An 11043-nucleotide genomic window follows, 5' to 3' on the forward strand; every position below is an offset into this window, starting at 1 on the left:
AGCCTTCATGAACAATTATGTATCACTTATAAATGATTAAATACAAAATTAATAGTAGTTATTAAGATTAATATGGTTTGGAATTGGCAAAATGTGCCTGGGAATAAAATATGATCAGAAAATCAATGGCCTAATAATTCTGCACGCCCTGTATAGTGTAAATGATAAATCACATTTGAGATTTGTGCTGGCTACTGTATACAGGCCACCAGGGCACCATACAGACTTTATCAAAGAATTTGCTGACTTTCTATCAGAGTTAGTACTGGTTGCAGATAAAGTCATAATTGTTGGTGATTTCAATATACTGTACATGTAGATAACGAAAAATATGCATTGGGATTGGCATTTAAAGACATTCTTAACTCTATTGGAATTAGGACCTACTCATTGTCGTAATCATACTTTAGATCTAATATTATCACACGGAATCAATGTTGATGCCGTTGAAATTCTGCAGCAGAGCGATGACATCTCAGATCATTATCTGGTCTCGTGTAAACTTCATTTAGCCAAGGCTGCGAAGCCGACTCCGTGTTACAAATATGTTAGACCTATCACTTCTGCCACTAAAGATTGCTTTATTAATAATCTTCCTGATCAGTTTCATCATCTCAGCATCCCAGATAGCTTAGAAGAACTCGATATTGCGACAGAAACTTTGAACTCTCTCTTTTCCAGCACTTTAGACACAGTTGCTACGTTGCGCTTAAAGAAGATTAAAGAAAATAGTCCAACGCCGTGGTACAACGAGCACACTCGAGCCCTTAAGAGAGCAGCCAGAAAAATGGCCTTAAAAGCTGCTAGATCTGCTTATTTTTCAACCCTATTAGAAGAAAATAAACAAAACCCTAGGTATTTATTTGAAACAGTGGCTAAACTAACGAAAAATAAAGCTTCAAGCCCAGAAGTTTCCAAGCAGCACAGCAGTAATGACTTTATGAACTTCTTCACTTACAAGATTGATAATATCAGGGAGAAAATTATAACTATGCAACTGTCTACTACAGTATCGCATCAGGCAGTGCATTGTAGTGTCCCTAAGGACAAATTTGATTCATTCACTGCTATAGAAGAGGAAGAATTCGTTAAACTCGTTAAATCATCTAAATCGACAACATGTATGTTAGACCCTATACCGACTAAGCTACTGAAAGAGATGCTTCCAGAGGTCATAGATCTCTGGATTTAGGATTTAGACCGTACCATACTAAGACTGCTCTCATTAGAGTTACAAATGATTTGCTCTTATCATCCGATCGTGGTTGTATCTCTCTATTAGTGTTATTCGATCTTAGTGCTGCATTTTATACTATTGACCACAACATTCTTTTAAATAGACTCGAAAATTATGTTGGCATTAGTGGAATTGCATTAGTATGGTTTAAATCATACTTATCTGACCGTTATCAGTGTGTAGCAGTAAATGAAGAGATGTCTCATCGATCACAAGTTCAGTATGGCGTACCACAAGGCTCAGTACTAGGACCGTTGCTTTTCACTCTGGACATGCTACCCTTGGGAGATATCATTAGGAAGCATGGAATTAGTTTTCACTGTTATGCCGATGATACTCAGCCCTATATTTCTTCACGCCCTGACGAAACTTACCAATTCACAAAATTAACGGAATGCATAGGTGATATAAAAAATTGGATGACTAGTAATTCCCTTCTACTTAATTCTGAAAAAAACAGAGATTCTAATTATTGGACAAAAAATGTCCTCACGTAATAATCTAGAATACTGTCTAACACTTGATGGCTACCCTGTCAAGTCTTCGTCGTTGGTTAGGAACCTGGGTGTGCTCTTTGATACCAATCTTTCATTTGAAAGTCACGTGTCGAGTATCTGTAAAACCGAATTTTTCCATCTTAAAAATATATCTAAATTACGTCATATGCTCTCATTGACAAATGCGGAACAATTAGTCCATGCGTTCATGACACCAAGGCTAGATTATTGTAATGCTATTATGTGTGGTTGCCCTGCACGCTTAATAAACAAATTACAGCTGGTCCAAAACGCAGCAGCTCGAGTTCTTACCAGAACCAGGAAATAGACCATATTAGCCCAGTTCTGTCAACACTGCACTGGCTCCCTATTAAACATCGTATACATTTTTAAATATTGCTGATTACTTACAAAGCACTAAATGGTTTAGCTCCGCAGTACTTGAGCGAGCTCTTAATGCATTATAGTCCTTCACGCCTATTGCGATCTCAAAATGCCGTCCAGTTGATAATACCTAGAATATCAAAATCGACTGCTGGCGGTAGATCCTTTTCCTATTTAGCACCAAAACTCTGGAACAGTCTTCCTACCATTGTCCGGGAAGCAGACACACTCTGTCAGTTCAAAGCTAGACTAAAAACACATCTCTTTGACCTAGCATACACAACACATTATAGACTTTTATAATTCAATGTTAGGCTGCATAGATTAGGTCAGCCGGAACCGGGAACACTTCCCATAAATCCTGATCATAAGAAGAATGGCGTCTACGCTAATATTAGTCTCTCTGTTTATCCCGAGGTTTACCGCAGTCCGCCGGATCCAGGCTGTATCCAGATCTGATGAAGGACCTGCTCTTGGACGCGACGACAACACAGTCCTGAAATGTCAACTAGGCTCTTCCCTGTGAAGGACTCCCTCCCCTCCCTTTACCTATCTACAGATAAAGCGTTGTCGGGATAATTCCGGTTCGTGTGGCTACGTGGAAGCGATAAAAATTCTGTATTATTAATTTTAAGGCCAGACAAGTTGTATGTTGAGGGTTGATTTGTAGGGAAGGACTACACACCTGCGCACATATATTAAAATGCTCACACCTATAGACTGAACTCGTAATACGCATGTGCACGCCATCGACGTTCTCACTGGTTCACGTTTTTGAAGTTTGCACAGAAAGAACTTAAGAGTTTTCTGTTAAAACGGTGTCGTGTTAGCGGCCCCTAAGTTAATAACTAATGATCGTTGCGACGGAAGTGAATCAATCAAACTAACTTTAGCTGGACAATAACTTTATTCTAGAGCTGCTATAAAGCCAAAACACTTTACTTTAATTTCCTATTATCAATGTAAAGCTGCTTTGGAACAATCTACATTGTTAAAAGCGCTATTTAAATGAAGATGACTTGACTTGACTTGACTCAAGTGAGTTCCTATTGCATTACAGTGCTTCATATTTATTACAGTCTCATAATTCTGGCCTGTTAATAATACCTAGAATATATCAAATCAACCATGGGCAGTACTTATTTTCCTATTTAGTGCCCGAACTCTGGTCTTCCTAGCAGATACACTCTGTCTTGTTAAACCGAAAGTGGAATGGCATCTATGCGTATCAGTCTTGACTGTCTGTCTCTTCTTTATCCCGAGGTTACCTTAGTCATCCAGATATGGTCCGTATCCTTGGATGTAGAGGTTTAATAGCTGTCGCTGAGCACCAGAGGTGGATAAAGTACACAACTTCCTTACTTGAGTGACAGTAGATACTACTGGTCAAATATTACTCCGTTACAAGTAAAAGTTGTAAAGACCTATTTTTACTTAAGTAAAAGTACATAAGTACTTGTTTTTAAAAGTACTTAAGTATCAAAAGTAAAAAGTGAATGTCAGGGAAGACCCTGAATGTCAGTGAAGACCACAACTAGACAAGCCCTCGGCACAGATCATCAGCAAAAGACCTACATGCCAGGACTTCTTAGGACCACAACACTTTTGTCATGCTTACAATAATTTATATGACTTTCCATAATTGGACTTCTGATGCAGCCTGGAATCATAATCACACCATGTTTTTAATTTGGCCAGAGGAGAACTGGCCCCCTGACTGAGCCTGGTTTCTCCCAAGGTTTTTTTTTTCTCCATTTCTGTCACCTGATGGAGTTTGGGTTCCTTGCCACTGTCGCCTCTGGCTTGCTTTGTTGGGGACACTTAATATCCAGGAATATTATTGATTTGACTGCACTGACACTATTGAATTGACTACTGTCTAATTCCCCATTAATGACTCTTGTTAGCTGTTTCTTTCAGTAAATTATAAAAAAGTGGAGTGGTTACTGAATTAAGAGGTGCTCAGCAGAAGTGGACAGTAACAAAGTAGTCCTACATTTACTTGAGTACTGTACTTAAGTACACTATTTGAGTATCTGTACTTTACTTGAGTATTCTTTTTTCTGGAAACTTTTTACTTTAACTACACTTAAAAGACAAATATTGTACTTTTTACTCCATACATTTCTGTCAAGTAACGCCAGTCAGTGGATGATTTTGTTGGCATTTTGGTTGGAAACGTCAGAACCCGACGTCGGGTTGACGTCAACTTCCAACGTCGGACAGACGTTGGATTTTTGTTGGAAATGAAAGTCGGGTTGACGTCAGAACCCGACTGATGTTCTTAATGTTTAGACTCTTGATGTTTAGAATCAGAGTCTAAACTGATAAACTGACTTTACTTTTTACTTTTGATACTTAAGTACTTAAGTAAACGAGTAACGAGTACTTTTGTACTTTTACTTAAGTAAAAATAGGTCTTTACAATTTTTACTTGTAACAGAGTAATATTTGACCAGTAGTATCTACTGTCACTCAAGTAAGGAAATTGTGTACTTTGTCCACCTCTGGTGCTCAGCGACAGCTATTAAACCTCTGCAGGTCACTTGTCCTACTCGCTCCAGGGCAATTACCCTCAACGGGTGTCTCTGGAAGTTGATCAGAGTCTAAACAGGTTAACTGTTTGAAACGTGAACTCTTGCCCTCTAATTCTCTCCAGAACCTAAGCTTAAAGTTCAACATTAGCCCACAGTGAATTCAAGATCCCTACAGCTGTGTAGTGTACTTTGTTTCCTAAACTGTAAATGATTGATCTTATTATTCACAGAGATTCTGTCTCAAAGCTCCACAGAGGAGACACAAGATGCCTCTGGACACTCTCTGCTATAAAATAAGAGAAGGACTGCCTAAATGGAGGGATATTTTCACATGGTGAGTGGATGCAAGCTTACATTCAGTGGTGTGTATATATACTGTAAGTCTGAGTCTAAACTTGAAAATCTTTTTTGTTTTAGATCATTCTCAAGTCATGCTGTATAAAATGATCATTAGGGTTTAGCGTTATTTTAGTATTATTTATTATTAATATTTTGAATGAGTATGTGTATGTGATCATTAGCATGCTAGATGGTTCAGAGGATTTATTAATAGTGCATGATTGACCGGTCTCAAAACCTTCATCAAATGGTTAACAGTTATTCAAGCAAATGTTCATTGCAGGCAACTGTTCAAAACTCTGCTGATGGGTCAAGGCCTCTCAGCACTGATCTGTGGGACTGCTGTAACATCTCAGTATCTGGCGTCCGTTTATTACCTTGATACACCCATGCTGCAGAGCTTTATTAATTACAGCCTCCTAGGCATCACTTATACCATGGCACTGATCTTCAGAAGAGGTATTTGATCACAAATCCATTCTTGATCAACCATTACAATTTTTTCTGAATAACTACTACTGTTTTTATGGACATGTAATATTCAGGATGCCTCTCTTTTAATGTAGGTGATGGCAATATTTTGCAGATATTAAAGACAAAATGGTGGAAGTATCTATTGTTGGGACTGATTGATGTGGAGGCGAATTACGCAGTGGTGAAAGCATACCAGTACACCACATTAACTAGCATACAGGTGACAACTTTTTATGAATGTGTTGATATACGGTGTGTTTACATAAACTACCATTCAAAAGTCTGGGGGCAGTAAACACTTTTTTTTTTTTAAGTCTCTTATGCTCACCAACACTGCATTAGTTTGATGAAAAATACAGTAAAAACAGTTATGTTGTCAAATATTATTCCAATTATTCTATTTTAATGCATTTTAAAATGTAATTTATTCCTGACAACAAACCTGAATTTAAATGTCACGTGATCATTCAGAAATTATTCTAATATGCTGATTTGGTGCTTTTTTGATAAATCCTATTTATTTTTATTTGAAAAAAAAAAAGTAACCTTAAAAATGCCCATACTCTATGCTGAATAAAAGTATTAATTTCTTCCCCAAAAACCTCAAAAACCTTTTGTGTAGGTTCTTAATTTACTGAATTCAAGATGTGTCACTTGTAACACATTGCAAAAGCAGAATCTGATTAAAATTCTCAAAGCAAGTTGTTGTTTGACTAACTGGCCTTTCTGACTGCATTTCAGCTGCTGGACTGCTTTATTATCCCGGTTTTGATGATCTTGTCCTGGTTCTTTCTGAAGACCCGCTATAGGGTCATTCACTATGTAGCTGTATGTATATGTCTGGCTGGGGTTGGAGCCATGGTGGGAGCGGACATCCTCGCTGGCCAGGACCTGGGATCTAGTGAGGGGCAAGCTGCTTCTCCACAACATAATTTAGCATAGAACCTAACATAAGTCAAACCGTGGCCATTATTTATTCCTGTGTCAACAGCCAGTGATATTCTCCTCGGTGATGGTCTGGTTCTAGTCAGTGCCACTCTGTATGCCATCTCTAATGTGTGCCAGGAATACACGGTAAAGAATCTTAGCAGGGTGGAATTTCTGGGAATGGTCGGCCTCTTCGGTTCAATCATCAGTGGAATACAACTGTAAGATGTGTTGATGAACTTCAAGAAAACAGTAGACCTGTTGCTAAAAATCAGAGCTACATCATCTGCACTGTTGTGTTTTGTCACTTGCAGAGGGATTCTCGAACATAACGAAGTGTCTAAAATTCAGTGGACATGGGAAATTGGTAAAGTACTGCAATGTGAAATTAAAATACTTTCCATTTGCAGTATGTCGATGACCTTATCTGAGGTTTGATTTTTGTGTTCTCTCCTCAGCTCTGCTCTTGGCTGGATATGCGCTCTGCATGTACGGCTTCTATAGCTTCATGCCTGTGGTCATAAAGATGACCAGTGCCACAGCGGTTAATCTGTCCTTACTCACTGGAGACATCTTCAGCCTGTTTTGTGGGCTCTTTTTGTTCCAATACTCTGTGAGTGAAATATTTATTTTACACACACCACACACACACACACACTGTCTGCAGGACATCACTTTTGGCCACTATAGAGTTAGTTACCGGTAATTAAAAGTCATAAAGTTAAAGGTATAGCGGAGGATGTTTTACTTCCTGGTGGGTAACCTATACTATTGGTCCTCCTAATTGTCAATCATTCTGGTGAATCAATCAAACTTTTCAAAAAGTGGAGAGGGCGGGTCTTATCTAAAATTTGGAAAGATCCTCCACTATACCTTTAAAACAATATTTTTTTATTTTACTATGTTATTACTTTATGGATGTTATTTCCTGTTGGGCTTTTCTCCGGAGTGGCTGCTATAGGAGAAGCGTGTGTAAATCATATTTTCAGATGTATTGTATTCCTGTTACGCAAAGCTGAATCATTACTCCAGTCTTCAGTGTCACATTTTATTTATTTTTTTATTACAGGGACAGTGCATGTTAATAAACATTTCTGTCAATATGCCAGAATTAGCCAAAAGGCTATTTTTCATCTGCAGTCCCTAGAGAGATGGTAAAAAGTCACCCTAATAGGGAGTAAAATTATCATTACATATATACATGATCCTTCAGAAATCATTCGAATAGGACGATTTGCTGCTTAAGAAAAATTTCTTATTATAATCAGCTCAGTGCTGCGTAATGTTTTTGAGGAAACGATACACTCTTGCCCATGGATTTTTTAATGAATAGACAATAACATTTATTTGTAAGTGTAATAAAAATTATAATCGGCAATGGTATGTTTATTACACATTTTTCTGGCCACCTTTTAATTTAATTGATGATAAAGCAAATTGAGAGAAAACGTTATATCAAATAAATGCTGAATAGAAATTAGAATTTAAAAATTAGAATTAGAAAATTAGAAATTAAAGTAAAAAATTTAGGTCTTATTTTGCTGATGGTCTCTTTAATCCTGACATCGGCACAAGTGGCAGAAGTATCTAGATGTGTCCTTGTATTCTTATCTCAAATATTCCAGGTCATTGTGACATGGAGCTTTATATTTCTTTAATGTGTGAAGGTTTCCTATGTCCCCTGCTTATGCTTTGACCTTCCTCATAAAAAAAAAAAAAAAATGGATCTTGGTAATTCACAGTAGGCTACTTTTTTTTGCACTCCTTTCAATATTTTATTTTCTACAACCAGTCCATCAATGTTGAATAAAAATAAATAAATGTTATGACTGAAACTTTTTTCAGTCCCTTCTCACCTCACCTGTTCTTCCTCAGTTCTCAGGACTGTATATCGTGTCACTGGTGGTGATCCTCATTGGTTTCATCCTGTTTAACACCGTCCCCACACTGAACCGAACTCTTGCCCCGGCGTCTGAAGAGGAAGGTTGTGACAATCACGCCGCGGAGTTTGATAACAGCAGCATTCAAGGCTGTGTGGATGAGATAAGCTGTGCACAAGCAGAGCAAGATCAAATCAAGAGCCGGCTGGATGAAAAACAGTCAGCATGTATTGTCATAAACAGTGTTCAAATGTAGTTTTGATAATTCCATGGTAAAACACAATACAACTTTTTATAGTCATTATATTTTAATAGTGGTTTATGATGATAGATCAAATGTGACAATGAATAAACTGCATATGACGTAAGTGTTATCTCATGACATTTTGTGTTTAAACAGATAAATGATCTCGTTGTCCCAGTGTATTTGTTGTTGATATTTATTGTACTGAGAAGCGCTTTGTGAAATGTAAGCCTCAATAAAACAAAACTTTGTCGGCCATATTAAGAGGGATGGGTTTATGTTGATTACTCAAATGAAGTGAAATGCAGTAATATCTTACAGCTTAGATGTGGGAATTTAAAACAGACATTTTGATTGCCGCAATGATAATAAATATTATAACTAAATTATATCTGTACAAGCACCAGATCTGTGTTTATGCAAAGAGATAGTTACCTCATTTAATGTTCCTATATTGTAAATTTAGCATGTCTCATAATTAATACTTTTTACAGTGTTTTCCAATGTGACTATTTTGAGACGTATAAAAGTATTAACATAATACTTGCAGAGAAAGAGGTGTTTAATTTAATAAGTACTTATTTGTTAGCAACTGCGGCTTCTTTAACTTGTGATTTTCTTGTGATTTGCCCTGGACTTTTCCACTAAAAAATTCTCCACATGGTTTGGTTAAGGTGGGCAGCATCAGCCTCCACCCTAAGATATGAATTGAAGTCCTGTGCAAACATTAAAACGAAGGTGCATAAATCAATACTCATTTTTCAAATGCTATGTATCACATATTGACTAATTCAGACAGATAGGAATAATTTTTGTGAGCTGATATTTATCTTGATTTCAGCCAAACTCTCTTTGCTGGATGATCACCAGGGGTGAAAATTAATGATGTGGTTTTGCTTTGTCATCTCAATTATTCTAAATGCCAGAAATCATTCCATTCACAGATGCTGACGCTCATCTTGCTCACCACAAAACTCCTGTTTGTTTTTTACTTGTGTATTTGGAGTAATGTGTATAAAAATATGAGTTAATAGTGTTAATCAGAACTATTTAATGTAAGGCACACGAATAGACCATTTGGAAGACCATTTCCACCTCAGCGTAAAAAATAAAAAGGTAATTCTGAGATGAAATTGTGAGTCACACTCCGATATAAAGTCATATTCTGGAGATATAGTCACACTTAGCCTACCTTTTATTTTTTCTACTCTGAGCCACCATATTAGAGGGCTATATTCATTGTGCATACAATTCGACAGTCTGATTAGAACTGATGCACTTGAACAGAACAAGGGAAAGTTCACCCTAAAATGAAAACTTTCATTATTTACTCGTCTCACACTCGCAACATTCCAAACTTGTATGGCGTTCTTTCATCTATATGAGGAGAAATAGCAGAATGTTGGAGTTGCTCCCCTCTATACAATAAAAGTGGATGGTGACCAACGGCTGAGCTATAAAAAGTTTTTTTTGTTTAATTATTAGGGTTCCAACCCTGCTGATTATTTATACGCAGTCCTGAACACCTTGTTTAGTTGGTTGGTTCAGGTGTGTTTAATTAGGGTTGGAGCTAAATATTAATTTTCTATACAAACATGACTCCCAAAATTTGTTGGGATTAATTGTTTAATACTGAACAAAAATAGTTTTGTAAAAACTTTATGGCTTTACTCAAACTGTTAGTTAAAAGTGGAGGTTTAAGAAATATTGTACACATTTAAAGGGATAGTTTACACAAAAATTAAAATTCTGTCATAATTTACTCACCCTGTCATTACAAACCTGGTATGACTTTCTTTTGTCTGTGAAACAAAAGTTATTTTTGTGAAATGTTGGAAGTCAAAGGGCTCTTAATGTACAACAAAATATCTTTCCACAAAACAGATCATACAGGTTTGGAAATGCAGGAGGGTGAGTAACTGACTTATTACAATTTTGGGGTAAACTATCCCTTTAAGGTCTCTATTTGACTGTCAAATTATTTTGAAGTGTCCACAAAACAAGTAAATGCATCAAGATTTATTTATTTTTATTTAACATTTGTTCTTGTTTATTTTTTGCTCCTCTTATAACATAATGGACAGTTAGGTCTATACTCAGCCCCAAATTTACAGGCTATATACACAACTTAAACTTTCTCCATAGGGAAAACACACTATATATATGCGCATATATATATAATATCAGTGTGGAAAGAGGTCTGAAAAGTTGCCCCAACATATATATATATATATATATATATATATATATATATATATATATATATATATATATATATATATATATATATATAACTGTCATGGTCCCAGAAATTTAAAAGAACATATTTTAAAAAGTTAGCACTGAAACAGGAATCATCCATCTACATGCGAAAACAGCCACGTCAATTCGTCTATGAATGTGAACAACAAAACATTCACAAAACCTACACAAAAACTGACAGCCAAAATAAAAAAGTTCAATGCGTTTTCTCTCATACTTTTACAGAAGCGAAACAAATTCAGGGACTCTTGCACAACATAAC

General features: G+C 36.5%; 1 protein-coding gene across 1 annotated transcript; it reads left to right on the forward strand.

The window, feature by feature from the left end:
- Positions 1-4845: 4845 nt before the first annotated feature.
- Positions 4846-8783, forward strand: slc35f2l (info solute carrier family 35 member F2, like). The gene is made up of 8 exons (XM_082180564.1): positions 4846-4989; positions 5278-5453; positions 5561-5688; positions 6210-6369; positions 6460-6616; positions 6710-6762; positions 6854-7008; positions 8271-8783. Exons 1-8 carry the CDS (start codon positions 4922-4924, stop codon positions 8529-8531), a joined length of 1158 nt encoding a protein of 385 aa, XP_082036690.1. The 5' UTR covers positions 4846-4921; the 3' UTR covers positions 8532-8783.
- Positions 8784-11043: the final 2260 nt, after the last annotated feature.

This window comes from Leuciscus leuciscus, assembly GCF_965113295.1.
Source record: "Leuciscus leuciscus genome assembly, chromosome: 9".
NCBI lineage: Eukaryota > Metazoa > Chordata > Actinopteri > Cypriniformes > Leuciscidae > Leuciscus > Leuciscus leuciscus.